Raw genomic sequence first — 27,063 nt, forward strand, 5'->3', positions numbered from 1 at the left:
AGGCTTCAACCTATTGAAGCCTTCTCCCTACCCACACCTCTACCCATACCCACAGGGTTTTTAGCTTTTAGCTTTTAAGAATTTATTTATTCTCGTACATGATTACTGACTATTTATTGATGAAGTATGTCTTGTTTGTATGTGCCTGACAACAAATGAAGTTCCCTCACGGGAAAAATAAAGTTCTTTGAATTTGAATTGAATTGAGGATGCACTATGCCATATGACTATATACTGTATGCTATATCAAACATCATAGTAAAACATAGGCATGTTGGTGCTGCATAAAAATACACACAGACGTAGACCCAGACGTTCCTGCAGGGTACAGCCGGCTGAGCTGCTAGTGGAGTAGTGATATATAAGCCCCACTGTGGCATCTTTGAGCCAGCGTGACAGCAGTAAAACTGGATGGGGTTTGTGAGGACGCTGGAGACACACATAACCACTTCAGATACACTCACACAAAAAAGCCCTGCAACACAAAGCAAAGCACACTTTTTTCAACGCCCCTGCTTACCCTACGTAGGCTTTGAAGAGCAGCAGGTAAAAGGAGAGAGACAGCATTCACAAAGAATTTTCACTCAAATGAGAGCAATGACTGCTGTGATGAGCCTCACTGGGGATGCTTATCACATCAGTGTGCTGGAACTGATGAAGACAGACAAACAAAGCCTGCCAGCTCCACCTCTAACCCAAATACACACGCACGCACACACACACACACTCACTCTCACACACACACACACACACACACACACACACACACACACACACACACACACACACACACATACGCACACACACAAACGTATGCGCACATGCAGTGTTGATAAGCCCTATCACAACAAACACCTTACCTTCTTTTTACCCCTGTTTACACACACACACACACACACACACACACACTCTCTACACAGATTGGTATGATATTAGGTAACTGGTAACAACTTCAAAAAGCAGAAGAGGACTCTTACTGGAAAGGAAGTGCTGCGATCCGGGGCCAAAGTCTCTATGTGCATCCTGGAGCTGCTTCAGCCGCTCCTCTATGGATCCCTGAGGAAACACACGTAGACACACACACACACACGCACGCACGCACACACACACACAGACACTATTAAATCAAAATCAAAGGGAATCACGCTGTCCATTCTTCTCTACCCCAAATCCCCCAAAATAGAAACGCACGCACACAAACCACCTGCTTCTCCTCCATTAGTGAACTGCAGAATATAAATGATGTCTTTTTCCTCCGCTGCCCGTCTTGAAGGACTTTGAAAGCCTTTGAAGAGCAGCAGGTAGGGAACGAAGGCAGAGATTACAAAATAATATATCATTTTAGAAACGAGGACAATGGTTCCTTGTTGCAGAGTGTCAGTGTGGGAAAAGAGCTCCGAGGCAGAGGCTTTGAAATGAGACGGTTGCAAATCGTCACGTGTCGCATCAATAACCATGGAGACTGAGTTGACAAAATTAAGTTTGCCACTGTCTTTGCGAGAGCATTTCACATCCCACCAAATGGGATTTAGTCCGCTCTAATCCTGGTTTATGTTAAATGTATTGGATTTGGCACATGAATTGTTGTCAGCTGGATGTCTGAAACGTGTCCTCAGACAATGGGAGGTAAATCCACTCGCCGTGAGGTAGCGAGACCGATGGATAGACAGGAGAAAAAAAGAGGAGCATTTAGACTTCAAAAGGGAAGCACAGGGAAATTAGTGGTTGATGTATAAAGTAACATTTTTAAGTTGGCATTTTTATCAGTGTGCACATGTCATCGCTCCCTTTGCAGAAAAAAAATAATATAATCTGGAACGTGGTTTCAATTGAGACTAATATAGAGCATTGTCAATGTGCTGTGGAAATGTAACTGACAACTGTGTGCCGTGTTGTACAATCTATTTGTCGTACAGGCAATATGGGTTGCCATAAAGAAGACAAATGACTGAATTATCCATGATCGACAAATGGTGTCAAACCAAATTTGGAAAATGCATTTCTGCTGGCATCCGAGAGGTCCATAATCAACACCGCACAGGATGTTGCTGGAATTTAGCCTTCATCATTTTAATTAAGAGAGAACTGGGAGGGACACACTGCCAGGGAGACAAAGAGAAAGGTTTCTGCAATCCGCTCGCTTTCCCAGCGAAAGATAGCGAGATTGCCAGGTCAGTGCATCTGATTGCACTGAAGTGAATTAATGCGGTTGCGTCGAGATAGCAAATCGACCGAGGGTGCAAGCAAGGCAGCACAAAGAAGGTTGAAAAACACAGGAAAGTTTTGGGAGTTTTTTTGTATCCCCCAACACCCGTCTCTTCACGTGTCACTTGAGCTCCACCGATATCAAAGAATCTCCAAGAACCATTCAAGATCTCTCAGATGGAAATCTGCTGGCGGCCATGGATACTAAAAGCCTTTTTAACAATGTTGATCACCAGGGGGGATATGAGCCTCTCACTCACTTCCCTGAATCAAAGACCAGAGGACACACTTACACACCTACTGTAGCGCACAGCGTATGAAAGATTTAGGAGGAATTGTGCCATAAATTAATTTTTTCATGAAGACTCTTTTTAACGCCAATGCAAATGGACATCAATGGGGGAGGAAAATCAGTCCCAGATTTCTCTGGAATACTCTCCCAACAGTCCTATTCCTAATTTGTGGAAGATGTCTTCTCATAAATTCAGGCTGCCAGGTAGTGTGTCATTGGAATTGTATGCACATCTGAATACTTTTAACTTTTTAAACTTCACTTTGCACTGTGACCTGCGTAAAATATAAACATTTTAATTGATACAGAGGGAAGGCCGCTTATGTGTGCAAAAATAGAACTGCAAGATTTTCCTATTTATATTCTAGCTCATCCACTCCCACACGTTAGGGAAAAGGCAATACAGCTAAGAAGTACCTCACTTGTTTTCCGAGCTACGAGCACTTGAACTTGACCAGTTTGGTCACATGAGTCTCCTCAAAATGAATCAAGACATCTAGAAACAAATATAGCAACCTTCCACAGGAGAATTGCCTTTTAACAAGACGCCACCCGTGGCCCAGAAGCCAGAACCCCACTACATACTAATTCAAGAGTATGTATTACATACTAATCAATAAAGTGCTCTACTTTAGCAAGTTAGCGGTTTCAGCAGTGAGTAGAAGATCACATTAAATGTATATTATATATATATATTATACAGACATATAAACATGCCATTTTATACAGGAAATTATACAAGTATGACTTCCGAAGATATATGATTCTTTGGAGCAATTTTACCACCACTCCAAATTTATTTCAGTTTTTTCCAGATGGCAGCTGCTCCTCCATTTCCTTTGAGCACTGCATTGAGTGCATCAACAGCACACTCTATGCCCTATTTAGTATGCATAGTGTCTGGGTTGAATATACTTTATTTTGTCACTTATGGGCATGCCGTCATCTTGATTTTCAGTATGAATACAGAGCGTGAAAGCAGGGCTTCACTATCCTATGACTTTCTGGGTTTTCAGCAGGTGGTGTCACAAAAGTTAACCCAGGGATAAGTGGCTGGCGGCCAAACGGTCGTGGGACAGGTTAGTTTTACCTTACTGATGTGTTGTTGCAATAGTAATCCTCCATCTTAGTTTAACGTCTTAGCCTGCTCACAAAGTACAGTAAAGGTATATAGTCCTGAACCAAAATAGTGAAGAAAAGGATATCACGTGACATGAAAGTTATTTCAATTAAATGTGAACACCAAATGTCATAGCAATCCATCCTGTTCTTGAGACATTTCACTTAAGCCATGAAAATCCTCCATAAAGTGCTACCTACAATATTCCATCGTACACCAAGATGTCAAGAATACCTTCAGTAAGCACCAGCATGTGACTCTGTTAATCTGCAAACAGTCCATTGGAGGACACAGGCAGTGAAAGTGAAAGTAATTGACTATCTTTGCTTCACTCACAACATGAACAAACACACTGGCTTACAAATGTAACGCACAGCTAGTCTGTACTGATCAGCTGTGTTCTGTTTTGTTCTGCTCTCCTCATGAGCTGTTTCATTCTGGGCTTCAGTCAAGCCCATAGAGGCAACATGAAAGCCGTCAAGAGACAGGGAGCAGCGAGTGTGAAAAGGGGTTACTGGAATTTCATTTCTCTGAATTGTTGAGAGCACATTTAAATCATCGTCAGACGTGAGAGAGGCGGAGAGGAGGAGAGGCTGGAGTGGCAATTAAAAGGAGAGGCCGCGGAGAGGGTGTCATGAAGGTTATCTAATTGGAACAGGGCGTCCTCGCATGGGGCGTAGTGAAGGCTGACAGGTTTCTGTTGTGCTTGTAGGAGCACTGCAGAGGTTGTTGAGGGGGAATACAGCCTATACAGTGGAGCACATCACGCTATAAAGTTACAGTAATGCACAGTGGATAATGCATCCATACATTCAGCTATAAGCATCAAGGGAAGGCCAAGTATAGTTCCATAATTTTAAGGCACTATATTCTTTGAATTTTTAAAATGCTTTAAGAGTAAGTGCCTCAAATCCATTGGAGAATTTCCTTCTTCATGTAAGTGCATGGCTTAAAATCTCGATTGATTTGCTTTTTTTATTATACCTTTGGCTCCTCCGATGCCAATGTCATCTTAAATTCCAGTTCATGATGCATAAAAATAGCAAAGACTTGAACCACTAAAAATATTAACTGAAGTTAAAAGTTATCATCCATAACTAATGAACAGTCTCCTTTAAGTGTGTAAAATAGTGAGCACAACTCAACACAGGATTGAAGTGCTCCTGATGTTATGTCATCTGTACTTCATTAACATCTGTACCTATTTCATGTGCGTATTTTCAATCTACGGTATTCTATTGTATATGCAATATTCATTATCTATTGCACTATTGGGGAGAGTCTGAATACAAAAAAAAATCTGCTTTAGTAATTTTGTGCACATGACAATGACGAATTTGGGAAAACAACAGCTGTTAGGAAACAGGCCCACATGGAGACTATTGTACTAAAGCTGTTGGGGGAGTGTGTTTGTGTGTGTGTTTGTCTTGTGTATTGTGAGATTTGAATATTTTGCTTGGATTCTTTGCATAATTGAACAAACACCTGTTGTTTTGCATATGTATATTCTGCACTTGCATCGATGAGTGTATTGCGATTGCACTGTTACTGTATGTAAAACACAATGTGTTGCCATGTGTATGAAATGTGCAACATAAATTAAGCCTGACTTGACTACGCAGCTAAAGCAAACTCAAAATGTGCCTCGGCTGCTCCATCAAACACTTTAGTTTACATGATGTAGAACTATGGTCCATTTTGATGCAGCTGCAGGAAATCACTGATGTTAGTTTAGCAAGTTAGAGGAAGACACAGACGTACTTTAGTTATAGCTTTGAGAGAAATGCAATGTTTTCAATCCATTGTTATTTTACAAACACAGACACACACACACAGACACACACACACACACACTCGAAATACGCACTAAAGGTATAGTGTCATGGTCAACTCTGCAGTGCCCACATTCAGAGGTTTACTTCTTATAGTACTAAAAATCAGTCTTCATGAGCCTGCTAAGGCATCCATGGGTTTCTGTTCATTTGCCTTTTCTTTTTTTTGTTTTCACTGAGATGGTGTTACACAACATAATCACATGTTATCCAATTTGAAATTGATAAATAATAAGACATCCTGGTTGCATAAGGTTTAAGATTTGAAAAAAATATATTAATATGGAATTGCAATGTCTCTGGTCTGAATTCGGCCATGGATCTTTGTTTAATGTTTTCGATCTTTAAGTAATGTTTTACTTTATATTATTCCTTTATTCAGAGGCCAACAGTAAGGATATGCTAGAAAATGAAAATGAGCAAAGAGGGAGCCCGGGAACAACATCCGACAAAGGTTCCAGTTGAACTTGGGATGTTGCAGTTAATATTCGATGCCTTCACCCCTTTTCCACCAGGACACCCCTGGATATGATAAAGCCAAGGTTGGAGCCTAATGTTTGGATTGTGGCTACATTCATTGTGGACATTTCCATTGCATATGGTGGTATGCACCACTTACTGCAGCTGTTTTAATGATCTCTCTGAATACCTGGCATCCATCTATCTGCTTTCAAACATTCTCTGACTCTTTCAAAGATAACAGATTTTGTCATCACACACATGACCCTTTATCCAGTCCCTAGAAGCACATCAGTGTCCTTTACAGAGCCCAAAAAGCCTGGGGTGCGGACACCAATGGAGCCTCACACCAACCTTTCACTTGCATTAGGACAAACATGAAAACACACACACACACCAACTGCAGTAGCTGCAGGACAAGCTGCTGATGACAATGTCAACCAGATAACACAGGCCCAGCAGCGGACTCTACCTGAAGCACTTTCCATCTGCTGTTGAGATGCTCCAGGGCACGGGCATTCTCCATCGACAAATGGACATCGGAGATGGCCAGCTGGTGGGCCAGATCATTGATTTGCTTCATGCCCTCCTTCACCTGGGTCAGCTCCTCCTTAAATAACTGCAGGAGAACGGAAGAGAGGGAGATCAGCAGAGAGGTAAGAGAGAGCTGGTCTGAAGAAGAGTGCAGTGGAAATATAAAAGAGAAAACAGCTGAAACACATATTCAATTTAGTAATATAGAGTATATAGAGAATGTGTAATGATATTGTAATGGCACCATAATCGACTCATAGTAGGTTTGTGATGGTGATGTGAACAAGAAACCAGAGAAATTATACAGAAAAACAGTGTCACAGGAGACACCATGCAGTGAGAGTGGGTGGGCAGGCTGTGTGTACATGAGGTTGTCTATTTACTGATCATTCTGTGCACTGTAGGGTGTATATAATATATTCCTTTTGAAGTGTGTGAAAGCTTTTGGTGAAGATGTTTAAAAACTTTTTCCAAACTTCATAGTCCTGACATGAATGTAACTTAAATCTAAAAGAGGGCAAACAAACACAGACAGCTGAAATAAATACAAAACACATAATTGTGACACGAAGATTTGACAAAATGACAAAATATTTTTCTGATAGCTTTTGCTTTTTTTTATTTTTTTTTTATTTGACAGAACACAGTGGAGGCATAAATAAAAGATTGGAAGCGAAAGGTACTTTGTATACACCATTCAAATACAAGTAAGCTGTGACTGCATGAACCTCTGCAGTCCCAGCCTTGGGACAGCCTGAAGCCACATGTTATTTTTGGGGGGATTACATCCCGGTATTTCATCCTTTGAATGACAAGATGTGAATTCATGTAAAAGTCCAGCACATCCAGCATTTTCAAATAATCTTCGAATGCTGCTAAAATCAAATTAAGGTGTTGTGTTTACTGAGATGGCTGATCTACTGTAGCTGGAGCAATTTGTAACCCTGTGTAATCTGTTCTTCAAAACGGTGCAGATGGGAAATTCTCCAAATGGCCTCATTTAATGGCAGGAAATGAATGCCTGATGTCCACAGATACACTGACGGAGTCCAGGGGGAACCATGTGAAAGAGAGATGCAACAAAAAATGACAAGCAGAAAGAATAAATTGCCCTCATCGCGGGAGTCTAAGAGCAAGTTGCTTGCATCAGTTTAGAGTGGAAACAATTAATTTATAGAAAGTCAATCAACAGAAAATTATTCTGCAGCTATTTTGACTGTTGATTAATTATTAAAGTAACATTAAAATTTTTTGAATGTTTCCATCTCCTTAAATGTGATGGCTTGCTGATTTTTCTCAGTTTTATGTGAGAGGAAATATAGTGTAACATGAGATGACCAACAAGATGTTTATACATGGATTCTAGGAAGCCAAATGCAAACAACTAATTCATGAATCGATGTTGAAATAAGAAATCCTTAATCACAGCTTTACAAGCAAGTACATAGGAATGCATGACGTGCTTTTGTTTGTATCTGTGTGGCAAATGTAAATAAGAGACAGGAGTCCAAACATTGACATGCTTTTTGTGAAGTGCCCTCCTTTCTAATGAATATAGCGCCACACTTTTTACAGACAGCAGTGGCGCCTCTGCACTCCATAATGACTAAACCAATGGCCTGTCATTTTGTTTAACAGCATCTATTCAACTGAGGATTGCAACCCCTGCCATCTCATCGTGTCATTTAGAATGGCCTACATCCCTGTCGTCAGCTGTCGGATAACACACAGCTACTCCTCCCAACACAGACATTCTAACACACATACATTTTAAAGAAATACAGCCTAGTAGACATCCTCTCACGTATCCACGAGTAACATAACCACTGTGTTTTTGTGATAAGATACACATAAAAAAAGAAAGATGGATGCCACCGCTATGATGTTTGTTTTTTACGGTGTCACAATGTGAGCTTTTTTTCAGGGTTTGCCCGAGGCGGTTATCTCAAAGGAGATAATTAAGTCCCGCCACAGGTACAAAGCAGTTTATACCAGTGATCCCTGATAATGTGTCTGCATGCACAGGCGTGTGTGTATGACAGAGATAAAGAGAAGAAAGAGAAAGCGAGAGGGAGAGAGAGAGAGGGGAAGAGAGAGAGAGAGAGAGGGAGATAAAGAGAGAGAGAGGAGACTGTGTATCTATTGCAGAATGGCTCCTATGTGTGTGTCTACCTTGGTAGCGTCAATGTGGTCCTGCAGAGAGTCAATGAAGAGGTCTCCGACGGGCTCCCAGGCGTCTCTCACCCCCTCTGCCTGCTCCAGTGCCACGGCCAGCTCCTCCATCGCTGCCTGGACCTGGAGTAGACGCTCTAATGTTCTCTCCATGTGTCTGGGGGAAATGATATTCATTAGAGTTAACTACCTGCAGCATTAGAAATGTAGCGCAAATGCAAGCGCTAGCCAAAAACTCTATCAGAAACCATAGAGCATGCAGTCAAACGTATCATTTATTCAAATTATCAGACTGTCATTTGAGTGGAGCAGTGTGGAATTTTATACCATCGTTTCACCATCTAAATGGTCTTTAAATATGAGTTCTAATACTCAGAAAAGAAAAGTGTGGGGGCGCCTTTAGCTCAGTCGGTAAGGCGTCCCCCTCCCGGGCCGGGCCCAGCAGCAGACCCAGGTTCGATTCCCACTCGCGGTCGTTCTCTGCATGTCACTCCCCTCTCTGCCCCATTTCACCTCTGTCTCTGCACTATCAATAAAGCATAAAAATGCCCCAAAAACTATCTTTAAAAAAAAAAGTCTGAACAAAAATAACACTTTGGACTTCATTGCTGCATGTAGGCACATCGTACCTTTTTAGTGACATAATTGTTTAACAGTGAAATTTCTCTTCGCTGTAGCTGCCAACAGTTCATAGACATCTAAAACACTACAGGAGGCCCCAGCTTGACACTTTAAAATAACTATCATATAAATGGCTGGAGTATACAGTGGAATATATCGCCCTTAAAATGTAGTGGGCCGGGAGTATACAGTATATGACTCAAGCACTGCAGAAAGCCTACAGCATTTCTTACAGGTCATGATATACAACAACAAAAAGTGTCTGACCTATGGCGGTCCACGCAGCGTGCTGTCAGCTTTTCCCACAGGTCACTGGCCACGTTGGCCTGCTTCCACACCGAGCGGCTCACGTTTAAGATCCGTCGCCGCGGAGACACCTCTGCAGAGGGTGGAGGAGGTTAGACGGGATAAAGGCGCAGAGGAGGGCATAAAACATAGAGCAGATAGAGAAGTAAGAGGGAGGGGGAGGAGAGATGGGGGTTACAAGTCAGAGATAGAGAAAGGAAGTTGGAAACAAGGGGGAGAACACAGCGAGCTAGACTGCCACAGTATATTTCCCAGGTCGGGTGTTCAGAATCAAAACATCACGCAGAGGACAAAAGGCAGAGTGTGCTGTATTATTGATCTGAGCAGGTGGTACTGTACTGTATAGAGCCGGTGAGGTAAAAGCTAATTGGTTCCGACCTGGACTCTTTCCAGCCAAACTCAGTGTGACATGTGAGGAAAGGATCACTGGTAACAACCACTAATGGGAGGTTTCACCTGCATGCATGGGTCCTACCAAATGAACTGTGGGGCATAGCCGAGGGAGAGTTTGTGAGGAGTGTGATATTTTGGCTGGCGCAGCAGTTGGCAGCGGGTGTGTGAAGGGAGCAGACCTTTTCCATCAGTTAGGGTCTCCTCCGGCTCCTCGAAGGGATGCTGAGCCAGAAAGGCCTGGGCAGACTCCAGGACCGAGTAAATGAATGGACCACGAGACTTTACATCCTCCATGAACACCTGCCGACAAAGACAAAGACAGATTGTCAAACTTTTCAAATTTAAACTGACTTAATCCCAACTCATCAATTTCTCCCAAAAATAACCAAACTATTAAATGATCATTTGCAAATCCACCAGGAAGCTTCCTAAAACCTGTGATCTTTTTCTTCCTTTAGTTCGAAATGGAAAAGAAAATGAAAAAGAAAAAAAATTAAATAAAACGGAAGCAAACCTTCAGCATCTTCAGCGCGAGTAATGATCTTTCACTTTTACACATTAAGGGAAGCTAGCAAATAGTGTAGAATGTTAATAATAAATCTATATTCATACTTCCATCGCATAGGAATACATGCTCCACTGAAAAAAAATTACTTAAATAGGCCACCAGACAAACAGCAATGGTCCATCAGGAGACAGGTGGTAAGAAGAAGTTTGGAACTCGTTAACTCATCATTTAAATAAATTGATTTATATGCAGGGGGACGGACTGCACAGATTATAAAATACTGACACGTGTTCTCAAAGATTTGGGCTAAAAAGAAGACTTTGCATTTGGAGGAGCTTTGTCAGACAGTTATCACATATTCAGTTTAGAAATGCAGACTCTGTAGGATCCTTCATTGTGACACAACCACAGAGAGAGGTTGGAACAAATGGCAGTTACAGGATAGCGGTAAATGCTGGAAGCAGAACTGAAGTAAGGAAGACTCAGCAAATTAACTGCAATGTCAGTTACACACAGTTATATCTATCAAAAGTTTGCCAACCTTAGCTACATTTAGTAACAATCATCTAACAGACATACCAGAACAAGTAACGTTGTGAGTGTATTGAGTTAAGCAAAATTGTGTTTAATTGCTCATTAAATTGACATTAAATTGTGTTGTTAATTTATTCAAATGTTATTACAGCTTGCTTTGAGATGACAGCACACACACACACACACACACACACACACACACACACACACACACACACACACACACACACACACACACAGCGTGTTTGCATATATGGGTTACCTCTAAAATCACTAATGACACACACTTGCAGGCCCACAGGAGATTACATGGCTGTCTACTTGTGCTGAGAGCCCAGGGCACAATAGGAGGCCAAACCTACTGGGAGTACTGGTCTGCTGGACTGCGTGCACAGATAAGCCAATTAGCTAGAGAGCGCAGCCACATTCAACAGCACACTCCCTATGCAAATTAGAGACCAAGAGCTCGATGTGTACACACAGGCACATACGGTATACACTAGGGGTGTGCACGTGTACACGTGTACACGAGTAACCGTTTAGTAAATCATAACCGTTTAGGAAAAATCAATAAACGAAAACCGTTTAAACATTTTTTTTTCAAATTTTAAATGTTCTTTTTTTCAAAGTTTTTAAATATGTTCTGGAGACACGCATTTATTGATTTTACATCACTAATAAACTACTTGGGGAGGATAAAAGCTAGTCTGCCCAATCTGTCTGTCCCTCGGCGTGTGTGTGAGTGTGTGTATAATCGCAAACACACGCACACACACACGGGGAGGCGCCGTTCTCGGGCTCGACTCACAGCCACGGAAGAGTGATGAAAGATAACCTAAAGATTAAAGTTACCTGGTTGACGTGAACTACGCGCGTAAGTAGCCCGAACTTTATAACACCTGTTCAACCTGCATAAACGTGGACATGTAGAAAGCGATAGGCTATATCGGGGGTCACTAACAGGCGGACCGCGGTCCGGGTCCGGACCCAGACGCCGTCCTATACGGACCCGGACCTGTAGTCAATCAATCATTTAAGTATTTAAAATTTTGACGGGGCGCTTCTATTTTGACCGGCGCAGCTTTTCTAGACTTTACGGTACTGGTTTAGCGAATCAGGAAATGCATTCGAGTTAAGCCATCCCGCCTCCTGCTACTCAGGCAGCCAATCGAATCTGTGGATTCCCGGCTCAGGCTGGCTCACAGACAGAGACAGTGAGCTATCATGCGAGAGATGACAGAGAGAAGTGCAAGAATTACGAGAATTTCAGCGAAATAAATCAGATTAGAGTGAGAAAGACAGCGGGAGGAGAGTGAGAGACAGCTTTCTCTCTCGCTCGCCCGCTCGCTCACCGGCTCCGTGTGTCGCGAGCGAGTTAACGAGCGATCAACAGCTGAGTTTTTTCCTATTATTTACTATCTATGGTTTTTTCCCCTTTTGTAAGACTGGTGAAAACCGGTCAAGGTGCAATCATGTGGATTCTCTATTACTCTGATGTAGACCTATGTGTGAATGACACAGACATAAGATTGACATAATCACCAATCGCCAGCAGCACTGCATATACTGCCCACAACAGCAACAGGAAAAACATTATTTTTTTTGTATGTAGTTTCAATTATCTACATTTTAAGTTTTACATATTCTTAGTAATGGCAGAATTTATAAATACAGGTTAATTTTTTAGCAAGATATTTGGCTAGTAGCTACACTAACATTAGCGAAAGCTAGTGGTCATCTGTCCCTCAGTCCAGTTGTTAAGCATCTGGCTGCTAGCAAGTTATGTTGTTTTGTTAATTTTTCTATTCATCTTAACTATATTAAATGTTGACCTTTTCTTTTATTATTTTCCCCAGAATGCTCCGATTACATTCTAAAAACACAAAAAAAACTACTAGGGGGGAAACCCCCAGACCCCCCTACAGGGGTTTAGTTTCTGACATGTCACTTTTTCAGAGCTTTTCAAAATTGCAAAATAAAAATCCAGTATTAGACAAAGTGGGAGATTACTATGTTAAACAAACATAGTAGGTATAGTGAAGTTTAGAAATTATACATTCAAATATTTCTCAAATTGCATAATTCATTTTTTTGCACCCCTTCTAATCTCAGATGCACCCCGAGTCATTATGTTCTGCAACACTGAAGTTGCTGCTATACTTTATTTAATTTTTCAAAAATGAATTATATATTTTATCTTTATTTTAAGATTATTATTATATTTATTTTCACCATTTTATTTTTAAATGCAGCCCTTCTCTATGAAGAGATTAGTTTCAGTTGAGTCAGTTGAACCTCCTTAAATAATACATATATCTTCAGTATTATATATCTATAATTATTTAAAAGTGAGAATAAATATTGTTGAAATGTTTTTGAATTGTTCTTCCTATATTGATCTGACAGTCAGTTGTTGATTACATGCAGACGTTGATACAACTACTGGCTACTTCACTATATATCACACTGAATCATAACGCAAGTTAGACATTATGATGTTCCGGACCTTTGCTTGAGGACATTTTTTCGAACTGGACCTATTTGAATTTTAGTTGAATACCCCTGGGCTATATTAATCAGGAAATTAATGAAGCGCGATAATGACGGCGCACATGACAGGCGAACGCGTATGTGTGTGTGTGCGCTCGCCTACAGGACGGCGGGCGCACGAGGACAATGACGTCACGGTTAACCGTGTACACGAAAAAAATTACGTCGTGTACACGGTTAGACATTTTTGTAAACGTTCACACCCCTAGTATACACACACAGGTCTGTAGTCCACCACTGAACAGACACCCAGACCCTCCCAGGGGGGCCTCCAAGAGAGACACTGTGTCACTCTACCTACGCTAATCTTTGCCGTGTTTAAATTGCACTGCAGGTGTGTGAATTAATGCCAAAAGGATATCCTCCCTCTTCAAAGTCATTTATTTAGGTGAAGCCAGCGCTCTCAATCCTCTTATGGTATGAAGAGATTACAATTTTAGCTGAAAATCTACATGACTAGCTTGAATTAGCAGCTTTGTGCCATGCGGCAGTGACAGTGTTTCAGACGTGCATATTATTATAGAAGAAGAAAAAAACACGTTTAAAGCCTGGCCTGATAACACCCAGCACCAAGGAGAAATGATCAGAAAGCACCCCCTCGCCCCCTCCCCCCCATTCCCCATGGACACACCAGCAGACAACAAGGCACCCGGCACCGAGGAAACATGTTAAAAGTGTGCAACGGTGGGAGCTGTGGCCTGAGATAAGATTCCCACCGCAACAGACATGCTGGATATATACCTGCAGTCTGTCGTTTACCCCTTTTTTCCTCTCTCACACTTTCTTTCTCTTATCACAAACAACTTCCTCCTTTGAACCTTACATCATGGCTTCCTTCTTCTCCTTTTCCTTCCACCACTTCTTTCCATTCACTCTCACAGTCGATTCGCTCCGTCGTCTCTTTAGCTGCTTTGCTGCCCAAAGAGGAGCTGAGCCACGGATTCCCTGAGCCAGCCGTCATGTTAAAACTTTAATTCCAGCTAAATTCCACACTCAGAGGCTTCACCTTTGGTTCAAGGGACATTAAAAGCGAAGAAGCCTTTGGATGAGATTAAGATACATAATGCTAACAGGGGGAAAAGTCAGAGGGAGGGAAATGACTCCATTGACTGACTATTTGTGGTGCCTCTCAATGTGTTTCTGACAACACAGCGGAGGATACGTTTTCAATTCATTTTGCCATCTCGCACAAAGGCAGAGAAGATTCTGCAACCACACCAGAAAAATCCCTCCCATTGACGAAACGTTCACTTATCCCAACACCAAACACCCACGAGAAAAACTCACAAACTTATCTTTCCACCCAAATTCCCTTCCATCGCCGCCACAAATACAAAGTAATAATGCTCTCAAACCGATATACACATGCGGAGGCGCGAACACACACACACACACACACACACACACACACACACACACACACACACACACACACACACACACAAGATGTGGCACAGAGGGGACTCATCCCACACACAGAAAAAAAAACATCAGAATAAATCCACTTAAGATCAATAATTCACATTTCTTAAAACGCTTTAATTCTCTATAGAAAACTGGCAATGCAATTTCCCCTCTTTGCTTTGTCGGAAAAGTTTTGTCGGAGCGACCAGATGCACTGGGAAAGCCGAGGCATCTTGGATAATAAATTTGTGAACGTGCAGCACTGAAATGGGAACATCTGAGAGAGGAGAGGAGAGGAGAGGAGAGGAGAGGAGAGGAGAGGAGAGGAGAGGAGAGGAGAGGAGAGGAAAAAAAAGGGACAGGAAGAGGGAGGAAAGCAATTGCAGGACGGTGTTGGGTGTGTTTTTCGTTGTCCTGTTAATTGGGAGGCTGATTTCACAGTGCGCCAGTCGTGCTGGGAGTTGGAGTGGGGTTAAGCGGGAGCCACAAACCTTTCACTGTCAATACAAGTCGCTTTTTCAGACACACTACACAAACTGACAGCACAGAAAATTGGAAAGAGGGTGGGCGGAAAGGGAAACTCTGCTGTACTTACAGAACCAATTATGAGTGTGTGTGAAAGTAGGCATGCATGTGTGTGTGTGTGTGTGTGTGTGTGTGTTACACTAGTCCCTCTTCCTGAGATACATCACCCACAACAGAGGTGATGTGCCAGGAAATGAAGGAACAGCCCGGGCATCCTAGGTAGCTTCTCTACAAATACTTCCAAGCCAAAAAGCATACATTTAAACAATTGTACCCTTCACACAAACCTTCAAGTACAGTTTTTAAAGGTTCAGAAATGTAGAAATCATGTTAGTGCAATTTTGTTTTATTCCAAAAAAAGAAATATCACATTGTTTTCCGTTATGATTTAGCTACTGCCTCAGATTCCGCCTGTCTGGAGTTATTTTTTAACTGAACGCAATAATCTGTATGACTCAACAGTAAGACAGACACCCACACGCACGCACACACACACACACACACACACACACACACACACACACACACACACACACACACACACACACACACACACACACACACACACACACACACACACACACACACACACACACACACACACACACACACACACACACACACACACCTGCAGGGCAATTTTTCTCGGTACCAACTTTATGAGATGTCTCCTCCCCAAACTCAGCACACACAGAGCTATATAACATGTAAATGAAAAAGATCTCAGTGGAGAGCCCTTTCTTCCTTAAAAGCATCCTGTGATTTCTATTGTTATTGTCCCACCGGTGTGTGACTCAACGCACCGGAAATTACTGACATAATATTGAAAACTCCCTTTCTAATTATCAGCTTGATAAATGAATGAAGTCTTGTATAACAAGAGCTTGCACATTGATTGCATTTATGTATTTAAGAGTAACTAGAGTCTTGGTGGGAAGTGTGTGTTGTTAACGCAGAGGTGATTTTATTTACTGGCTCTGTGAGGACCTCTTTTCTGGACGAGAAGAAGGAACATTTTATACCTTTCATTCTGGTTCCCTCAGCAAAATTCCCATCATAGCCAATCAACTTTAACCTAAAAAGAGGTCTAATCTGCATTAGTGAGTGATGAAGAGCCTTGAGGAGCCCTAGCTAATGAGGTATGAGCCAATGTACAGTGGTGAAAGGTCCTGCACATACACAGGTGTCTCTTTTCATTACAATAAGAACAGACATAAATAGACATACAATTAGTCTTCTACTTGCTCCTGACTAGCTGTGGCATCACACTGACACGGGCAACACTGGCTAAATTAAATGAATGCATAATTTATTATTTGTAAAACCTTATTCACTACATCAACAGTAATTCTCAATGTCTGGTCTTATGGTTCTTAATTTCCCTCCTTGGGATCAATTAAGTTTTATATTACTTAAGCGTATTCTGCCAAGGGGCTCAAAAAAACACATCAGTTGATTTTTGTGCTACAGCAGTTCATTTCTTTGCCAGGCAGAGGGAAATTATATCCTAAACAAGCTGTATAAGAGGTGCAACCAAGCTAAAATCAATCGAGCATGGTTTGTGCACACCAACGCAGACTTGAGAAGATGTCTATAGACCATTCAAATGAAACATGTGTGGATAAGAACATAGGGCTCGAAATCGCTTGAATGTACAGTATGTATTTTGCAAATGTTATTCAGTCTGTGTTTCTGAAAGGAATAACATTTTAGTTTCCTGCATAATCAATTAAATAAGCAGTTATCTATGTCAAATTACTATCTCAGGTGTTGGTATTGGTTCTCTTGGGTACCCTTAAAATGAGGATGAAAATATTTATTGGAAAAATAAACAAGAGTGGATTTGTGCCGTTTTCAATAGGGTCTCAGTCTCTGGGTTTTGTGAGCTTGTGTGCCCTTCTATCCACACAAGTCCTTGAAGGGATTTACCGGCCAGTTCAAATCACTGAAGCGTGGAGGAAATATCTGAGAGGAGAAGAAGGTTGCTCACTCCGCTGTCAGCAACTCTTACTGATGTTCCCTAAACTGGCCTCCCAACACCCAGCCTCTCTCATCTCACTGAGCCATCACATGCATTGCACATATCAACCTCGTCTTTTTTTCACACTTCCCCCTTTAAGGACACAGCTATATAGGTCCTTAATGTGGATACGGACACTCTCTCTCGCTGCAGTAGAGTTGTGTCCCCTGTCCCACACACAATACTAAGCACGATACCCCTGCAAACCCATATCTGTTTTTATATCCTTGTGTACCTTTGGACTGAATTCATGTACAGTACATGTTTTTTTTTATGAATATGTATATGTAGCTATATTTTGTCATAAATGAGTAGACATACGATGGTAATTTTTCCCCTTGGACAGATTAAAGACACCCTTCTAGCAATAATAGTGGTGAATGTGAGTAATACTTCCAATGGAAAAGGTATTTTCATCCCCATTACCTGGTGGAACTCCCTCTGGTGCTGCACGGCCCCCACGTCCCCTCCTATGGGCAGCTGCTCCGACAGCTCCTCGTCCTTTGCTGTCAGCCATTCTATGATCTCCTGCAGAGAGAGCCCCAGCTTCCCACTGTTGTCAGAGAAGGCCTCTAGCCGCACCCTGCCGAAACACACAAACACACACACACACACACACACAGTGGGTCAAAATACAGTCTTACAACACACTAACCAAATACTGCAAGTGATATTTGGTCACTGTCTTCACCCGTAGCCAGGATGTCAACCAGTATGGTTCTGTTGTTAAGTAGGCAAGTACACGCAGCATTAGGTGGCATATCAGCCGAACCGTGCATTTATCCGAACCAAAAAGAAATCCCCTATTCTAAATAAGGGCTGTGTACAGCAAGGACTTCACGATATGATACGCATCACGATACATGGCTCACACAATGGCTCGATACAATGCATATTGCGATATATTGCGATATTCCACATAGTTTAATAAACATGTAAAAATAGAGCTGAAATAAAAATACTAATTGATATTAATAAATGGTTCTTAATACATCATATCACATATTTATATTTAGGCACACACTTTTATTCAAATTCAAAACCTGGCCATTTGAGGCAACTAGCCGTACTGCAACATCTACAAGAGTGGAAGTTGTAGTTGTCACAACCCGTGAAAACCTGAATTTTTCTTCTCTAAAATATCGATACTGGAGCTGACGGTACGATACAGATATCAAGAAAATAAGTATCACGATATATTGCCATATCAATATATTAGCACAGCCCTATTCTAAATACAGGACATTTTAGCCTACAGTATATCTACTTGCAAAATGTTTAAATCATCATGCTCTCAGTCACAGCAAGTCAACAAAGCAGCTAGTCTGTATGTTGTCGCACGTGCACGGCAAAGTGAAGGACACAAAGTCTGCAGGTCATTGTTGCGGTTTGTGGGAGTAAATCATAAACAAATGACAGAGCATTTATCTGTAAGCCACCTGCCAGCAGTGTGAGAGCTGTCTTTGGGAGCCACTGCTTTTGTATCACTGAAAGGGTGGGGGGGGGGGGCGCAGTGTGAAAACAACCCAGTCTTTCAATTACACACCAGAAGCCAGCACTCAAATATCATTTTATTCACAATTTGCCAGTGCAGTCAAATCAGAGAATGTTAAGTGGGAGCAACATCAAAAGTCAGAAAGAGAAATAGACTGTCAGAGTGACACTGTTCACAGCTAAAAATGAGGGGGAAGATTGCAAAAGTGGAATTGGGATGATATTCAGGATGAAAGCACAAGTGAAGAAATAACAGTAGTCTGAATGTTGGCAAACACAATAATCACATTGATGCTAAACACATGGGGTTTATTAGCCTGGCTCTGCTCGCCCACCTACTTCCGCCCAAATTAAATTTTCCCTTCAGTAGTCAGTCTGCGCATGGGGCGTATTATGGCGCTTTTCCACCGCACATGTAGCTCGACTCGACTCGACTCAGTTCAACTTGGTTTGGTAGCAGCACGGGTCGTTTTCCACCGCAAATAGTACCTCCTGAACGTGGGCGGGGTTGTCGTAAGGGGCTGAAAGCCTACTCCGGAGCAAAGTAGCAAAGCAGAAATTACGAGCAGTTGTTGCACTATTAACTGAACCAACCGCCAAAAACAAGGATGAAAAATGTTTAAGAAATACCCCCCTTGTATCTGTTTGCTAAAAGAAGTAGAAGAATATTGCTACGGGCCATTAAAAGGGATGGTTGTTGTCCCGATGAGTGACTCTGCCACACAGTCAGCTGTAGGGATGCGTCACGTATCCCTATGCACGTAAACACGGGCATCAAAAAGTTGACTGTTTAGTGCTTGTTTCAGGATACGTGTTTTCAAATGCAAGCCGTGTCTCAGCCAGAATATTTTATTGAGGTAATCAGTTCAGTCCGAGGCTTGTAATGTAATCGCTCGCTATCATGTCTGTCCCAGCTGGCTACTATCTATTTAGCCTAGCTGCTAGCTGCCCTACATATCTCCTCTCATATGTTAAAAGTAACTTCCCCAACAACCAACACTGGGTGAGCTTAGCGAATATATGGAAAAAAAATTCGGATCTGTGATGCAAATCAAATGAAAGAGAGCCAGAGAAGGCTGCACGCTGCATAAATACACTCAAAAGTCCCAGGGCCTCATTTATCAACAGTGCGTAGAAAAGGTTCTAAATTCACTCTTACGAATGAAATTTAGTATGTGCTTAAGTACAAAAAAATCGGTATTTATCAAACGTGCGCTGGCCTATCGTACGCACACCAGTAAGTCATCAATCTTGATAAATCCCACATGTTCTTAAGTACCATGCTCGTTCACGCTCAGACCATTTGCATTCAGAAACGCCTCCAATTAACCATATATGGTCACAACACATCCCTTTATCAACCATGTGAATGTGTTTTATCCCTCTCCGCTACAATGGCAAAGTGGGCAACGAAAAGAAACTTCTCCAACACATAAATGGAAACCCTTGTAAACGAGGTTGAATCAAAGCAAAACATATTTTGTTGGCTCACTTAGTGCAGGCATTAAAACAAAAGAAAGCTTGCTGCATGGGAAAATGTGATATTTTCGAGCAAGTTGTAAGGCAACGGCATTGTTTGGGGTCCGCGATCTGACAACTTTACGTGCAGTCATTCATAAACTCTTTCAATAAATACGAGATGAAGATAAGTTCCTAACAACATTAGAGTGAATGAAATGAAATTAAATGAGTGATTGGCGAGTCTGGCGAGTCACCGCGGCTCGTCCAGCTCACAGCTGAGTGCTGTCAGATGAGACGCACAGAGAGCATCGGAGGGATCCTCCGCTTCAAAATATGTAAACGTGTGACACATTTAATGAATAATCAATTAGAGCTTACCTAAAAATAAGTGAGCCATATAACTATTTATTGCATTTAGGATGTTAGCTCATTTGGACGCTGTTTTGACCGTCTGTTTTCATTGATGTATTGGCGATTTTACATCTACTTCAGTTTCATTACTGAGTCGTGATCAGTGTTCTTAAAGAAACTTAGATTATAAAACAAGAGGTCCAAAACACAGATGATGATTAAACAAACAAATGTATGACTTTATATTACCCTAGAAATGCACGGGTGGATTTGACGTGTGGCGATTATAGGTATAAAGAGAACGCTGGCGGTTCTAGTGTTAGTGCAGACGTTGAAACTCTTAAATGCTTTGCTTTGTGCTTGTAATATCGCTATTCTACCACTAGATTATGTTCGTAAGCATGGTCAGAGTTGTGCTTACATTTACACACATTCATAAGTCTAAGTACATTTTGGTAAATTCCATACTTTGCGTGGCAATGTTCTTACGCCCTACTTACGCACGATTTGTGCGTAAGTACGGTTGATAAATGAGGCCCCCGGAGAGTTGGGGAGAATAAACAACAGAATGAAGCCGGTAGTCTCTGGCCAATCAGAAGCGTCGGCAGACGGCCGGCCACTGATTGGCCAGACAATAGTCTCTGGCCAATCAGTGGCCGGCCGTCTGCCGACGTCACCTTTTAGCATCGGCTCAGCTCGCTTGGAACCTAGAGCGAGGCGATACCAAAAAAGCAGCCGCTACCAGGTACCAGGTACCATGAAATTGCGGTGGAAACGCCAAAAATGCGAGTTGAGTCGAGTCGAGTTGAGCTGATACCATGCGGTGGAAAAGCGCCATTAGTGGGATTTTGCTCGAACAAATTTCTGAGTGTCCAATCAGCGAACAGAGGAAGTGGCTGAGAACGATGATGTCGAAGTCGCGCTCCAGTTTCAGTTGAATGCTGCGTTCCTTTACACTCGGAACTCGGAAATTTCCGACTTGGTAGTTCCGAGTTCCGACCTGTCTGTGTTTCAGTGCATCTGCTCGGGAAAGTATGGACGCCTACAACCTTTCTCATCCAAATAACTAAACGTTATGCTCTAGCAAGTTACCGTTGCCAGGTACCGGTAGATCCATAGACTACAATATGTGAAGTCGGAAATTTCCGAGTTCCCTGAACGCGCCGTCAGAAGCCGGCTCACGACCAAACGTTATGCAATTGGTTGGCTAATCCAGAGTAGCACTGAGCAGATGCAATAGTTTTAAACTTCAACAGACACCCGCCTCCAAGTGAGTGAACATTTGCCAATTACAGCAGTTCCAGACCTTCTGTACAAATGAAATGAAGTACGATGGTCTGGTAGTACCAGGCTGCTAGGGGTTTATACATCTGCACTGCTAAACTTAGCCGTTTCTCAATTCGCGTTCTTTTCTGTACTTGTGTACTTGCGTTCTCGTAAAACGTCATCAACCGTAGCCCAAGTACTGTTCCAATTCAAAGTTCGCATCAAGTCAAGTACCCGGAAGTGTTCCTGATGTGTTCTTCAACTGGCCATTCTATCGAGGATGCATCGGTGGTGACTTGTGCGGACTTGGGGCCGTTAGATATCCCAGAATGCATTTCGCAGCGTAGTAGCAGAGCAAGGAGGCAGAGTCGGCAGAGGCGGACAAGGCGGAGAAACCCACAACTGTAAGCATAATTATTACTATTTTATAAATACTACTTTTGTTTCAGAATACCGGTATGTTGTTTTGAAGTTTTTATTAGATGATAATTTAATTCTCCAACCTGTCAAATCCTACTTAGCTCCGTAAACGTCCGACTGCTAGCTTGCCCAGCTGTCCCACGGGGGATTTCTAGCTTCCCCCGCGGGACAGTAGCTTGCCCCGGGGGATTTCTAGCTTCCCCCGCGGGACAGTAGCTTGCAGTAGCTAGTCCCGTTTGGGGGTGCAAAGTTGTGGTTCATAACCGTATGGTGAATTGCCCTAATGTGGGACACTGCTTAACCTGGGATACCTAAGGTCCATCGCATTTATCTCCTATTTCTGACACATGTTAATAGATAATATTGTTGTCAAATCCAAGCAGGGGTTCCCTGTGATTGAAATCACATGAATTCACAAATCAATGCTAAGGCTCTACATTTGAATGGTATCATGTATTGGTCAAATGTATTGGCTTGATATGTTAATATATTGCATAAGTTGTAATTGCAAATACTGTCCTCACCCTATGTTTTTTATGTATACTTTATTATACTAGCTATGTTTTTTGAGCAAATTGTTTTGATAGCAACAGTGTTTTTTATATTTTACATTCACATGTATACTGGCAAATTCAGTTACAAATGGACTTCAGGAGGCAAGAGTTTCAAGAAGAAAATCGCTACTTTATTTAGCATAAAAAACAGAAGATGTCTTTTATAGACTTCAAACATGGTTAAACTCAACATGCCAAGCAAGTTAAAATCAGCTAATTTAAATATTAAAAACTGTACACAGAGGAGAATAAAACATGTCATTACAAATATGTACATTTATTTACAAAGCTAGGAATATTTACAAACCATGTTCTTAACATCTCCAGAGACCTAAGGAAGATGGCCCACCAGCATGTTCTGATGATCCCAAACGACCTCTCCACAATGTTGCGACCTCTGGCCTTTTGTACCGGGCTTCAATATGACCTGGTAATCAAAATTCACATGGATGGGTGGCGGTAGAGCCTAATGATGGCCACGGGACGCTGCAGGCAGGAGTACCCTCCATCACCCAGCAAGAAGTAGGTGGGTACAGGGCCTAATTGTAGAACGGGGAACGCCGGAGCACGAGAGCATCATGCACCGACCCCGGGTTCCCGATGTAAATGTCTATACATTTGCTCTTAGCATCACAGATACCCTGCAGGATGATGGAAGTGAAGAGCTTCCTGTTAAAGTAGCTTTTCTTCTGTTCTGCAGGTGGCAGAACTCTGACATGGCACCCATCAATGCCCCGGCAGCAGATCTGAAGGCCGAGCAAAGCCTGCCCCCACCTCCTCCATCTCCTCTGGCTTGGGGAAATGGATGACCCGATGGAGGATGGCCTCCACCACGCCATGGACCGTCACCCTGCACAACGCACCACAGGCCAGCTTGAATTTGGGACGCTGCTGGCCTTGCTGCCCCGGCCGGAAGAAAGCCCATGGATGGAGCGATGAGGTCGAGGTGCTGATGGGGGTAGCCTGTCGAAGCTATCCCTGGAGAGCCTGAAGGCTGGCTTCAGGTCCCCCTCCAGAAAAGAAGACAGCCAGGATAGGCACAGGGGTGTCGAGCTTTGTGTACAGCTGTGAGCTGCTTCTAAAAATAATAATAAATATATTTTTAACATCGTTGATTCAGTTATTTACTATTTATATTATTTATGTTTATTGTGTGTGTGTATATATAGCCCTGGAAAAAAATTAAGAGACCACTCCAAATGTTCAGTGTCTCTTGTTTTATTTTTAAGAGGCATGTGTTTAGCTTAAAATGAACATTTTGATTTTATACTATAAAGTACTGACAACATTTCTTCCAAATTCACAATTAAAGTATTGTCATTCAGACCATTTTCAGACCACAAATTTTAAGAAAAATCCGGACTGTTCTCTTAATTTTTTCCGGCGCTATATATATTTACTGTTGATAGATAGATATACCAGTATATGCCATGCTTATTTGTTTATTTTAAGTACAATCAATTGCAATTATGTATTTATTGTCTGCTAAGAAGTGTTAAAGTCTATCAGAATTAAAAAATCCATTAAACATTTTACTTGTTTGATCAGTAAAGGGCCTATGAATTATTACATGCCTAGGTTTTTTTCAATACATTTTAGCCTGTTATATATGTTGTGTGTAGCTTTAAGGGGCTTCAACTTTCCACTCTGTGGTAAAATGATAACTCATTACAGTCAAGTGTATTTATCAATATTAAACGATAAATTGAAAGGTTAAAAACAAGCCATAACAATAAAACACATACGACGTGAGATAGACAACTGAGGAGGGCTCGTCTCCACCGCATCCCAGCTCTGTAGCACAGTTAACGAGCCGAGGTGATGACGCCATCGAGTCCGCTGCCGTTCCAATTGCAGGTGCGTGCTCCCGTTCTCGGAAGTTTGTACTTAGAAGTCCGGACTTAGCAAGTTCGAACTTCCAAGTCCGCAAGTCCGTACTCTGTGTACTTGGAATTGAGAAACGGCAAAGGAGTCCAAGAAGATTCCCCGGCTGTGGCTAGGCAGGAAGAACAGTCATCTACTGATTGCAGGGTTGGCAGTACGATCCCGCCTCCTGCCACATGTTGAAGTATCCCTGGGTAAAACACTGAACACAAAATTGCTCACGATTGTTTGTACCTTAGCTGCCATCGGTGTGTGAGTGTGAGTGTGAATGGGTAAATAGGCAAATTATGAAATGCACTTTGGAAAAAATGCAATATGAGTGCAGTCCATTTCAATTTCCAAAATGCACGGCCGTTATCTCCCCCGGCCTGCGCCATCCATTAGCATCATGCCACCATCAGCAATAGCAGGTTAGCGTCTGGAAAACAACTGTGGGGCAATTTCCTGATTCTGACACATATGACGGATTAGGTAGCACTTTAGGGGGGCCTGTTGTGGGGAAAAGCCGTGGGACTTTAAGGGGGAAAGAGATGGAAAGGTGAAATCAAGCTTGTAAGTGCACATTTCAGAATTGATGGGCCCTTTTTTCTTTCAACCTTGTGTCAGGAAGCTTGTGTGAAGCAGACCATGATGTCCCGCAGCCTCTTGTTTGCCCCTCCAGCCCAGCTTGTTGTGGTGATTGAATCAGAGAGGAAGTGTTTTCTTTTTCCTGTGGCCCCTGCCGAGCACGCTCTTCGTACATAACAAGCGTGAATACACACACAGACAAAAACAACACAAACACACAGCGTGAATGGAGAGAGATTTCAGACCCAAACAAGAGCTATCACAAAGCCTCGCTAACATCTCAGTGAGGTCATCCATCAAAGGATGACACCCGTTCTCTTTGCAGAGAAGTTTCAAAACACTTTGAGCTAGACAGGAGACCTCCAATTCACACACTCATTCGGAAACAAGCCAGCTCAAACACACGCACAAACACACAAACACACACATACACACAGTACACTCACACATCCCTGCTGCTTTCATAACACACACAAATAGAGCACCACCTGTGTTGTAATGGAATTGTTGTCACTGGCGGGTGCTGGTTTGCCAGTATAGGATGCTGACTGATGCTGGTCTATCTCAGGTGGAAACATCATGATATCAACTTAAATGCTATTTATGGGCCATGTTCTGCTGCTTTACATAGATTAAGAGATGCCAGGAATGTAGGCATGCCCGTGCATGAGTGTGAGTGTGTGTGTGTGTGTGTGTGTGTGTGTGTGTGTGTGTGTGTGTGTGTGTGTGTGTATGTGAAAAACCTTTTTACTCCACATATATAAATGCATTCATACTGTATAAGTGGAGAAACAAATGTTTTTCTTCTAGCCCCCGCTGTAACAGTAAAATGCTGACTTATGCTTCAGGGATGTCACCCACAAACTCCTTACAGTGACTGCACTGATGTATGGCATACAACCATACTTCAAAAATACTGAACTATCCCTTTAAACCAGTATTCATCGATTTCTTTTATAATTTCTTTTTTTTACAACATTGGGCTAGAGCAACAAGCTGTAAACATGCAGATATATTATCACCTTTTAAAGTTGCAAACTGCTGATCTGTTATACATCAGCAGACAATTAGCAACATTACCAGTTGAAGTAGCATTTTGGTCAATATTCAGTTTTTTTGCACCAGCGCCAGTGAACCTCAACAGTAAAGTTGCAGGCAAAAGAAACACAAAGCTAAAACCATACACAGAGCTGAGGGGACCTGCAGAGCTGGGTTTATGTACTGTATGCTTTTGCAACATGTACCAGCTTTCAGGTTTAACATGATAAAATTAAATGGTTTGGAAATTCCCTTGTGAACACTCAATTTGTTTTGCAAGGCATTGGATATTCTTTCCAAGTACATACACTGTGCCAGATTCTTAAGCAAAGCACCAACTGTAGTTGCATCAGATTTCTTTCAGTTAAAAGCTATCACTCATTTGGCCTGCAGTACAACAACATCAACTAATTTATATTCTTTACCGGACCAGGTGTAGTAATATCATCTTGGATTAATGTAATATTCACAAACAAAATTATCTTAATTTGAATTATCACTTTCTTCCAGAATTTCTTAATTGTGTCACACTACAAACACAATTGCAGGCAGG

At 42.1% G+C, this 27,063-nt stretch overlaps 1 protein-coding gene across 3 annotated transcripts in view; it reads right to left on the minus strand.

The window, feature by feature from the left end:
- Window positions 1-27,063, minus strand: part of drp2 (dystrophin related protein 2) — a 107,044-nt gene that overhangs the window by 36,396 nt on the left and 43,585 nt on the right. For all 3 annotated transcript variants that reach the window (XM_080035775.1, XM_080035774.1, XM_080035773.1), the window contains exons 3-8: window positions 17,902-18,058; window positions 10,114-10,234; window positions 9,503-9,614; window positions 8,615-8,771; window positions 6,381-6,527; window positions 978-1,056 (exon numbers count right to left, since the gene is read on the minus strand). In XM_080035775.1, the coding sequence (XP_079891901.1) occupies window positions 978-1,056; window positions 6,381-6,527; window positions 8,615-8,771; window positions 9,503-9,614; window positions 10,114-10,234; window positions 17,902-18,058 (773 nt within the window). The remainder of the gene's footprint in view (window positions 1-977; window positions 1,057-6,380; window positions 6,528-8,614; window positions 8,772-9,502; window positions 9,615-10,113; window positions 10,235-17,901; window positions 18,059-27,063) is intronic.

Source organism: Ammodytes marinus (assembly GCF_949987685.1).
Source record: "Ammodytes marinus genome assembly, chromosome: 10".
In the NCBI taxonomy this organism is placed as follows: Eukaryota; Metazoa; Chordata; class Actinopteri; order Uranoscopiformes; family Ammodytidae; genus Ammodytes; species Ammodytes marinus.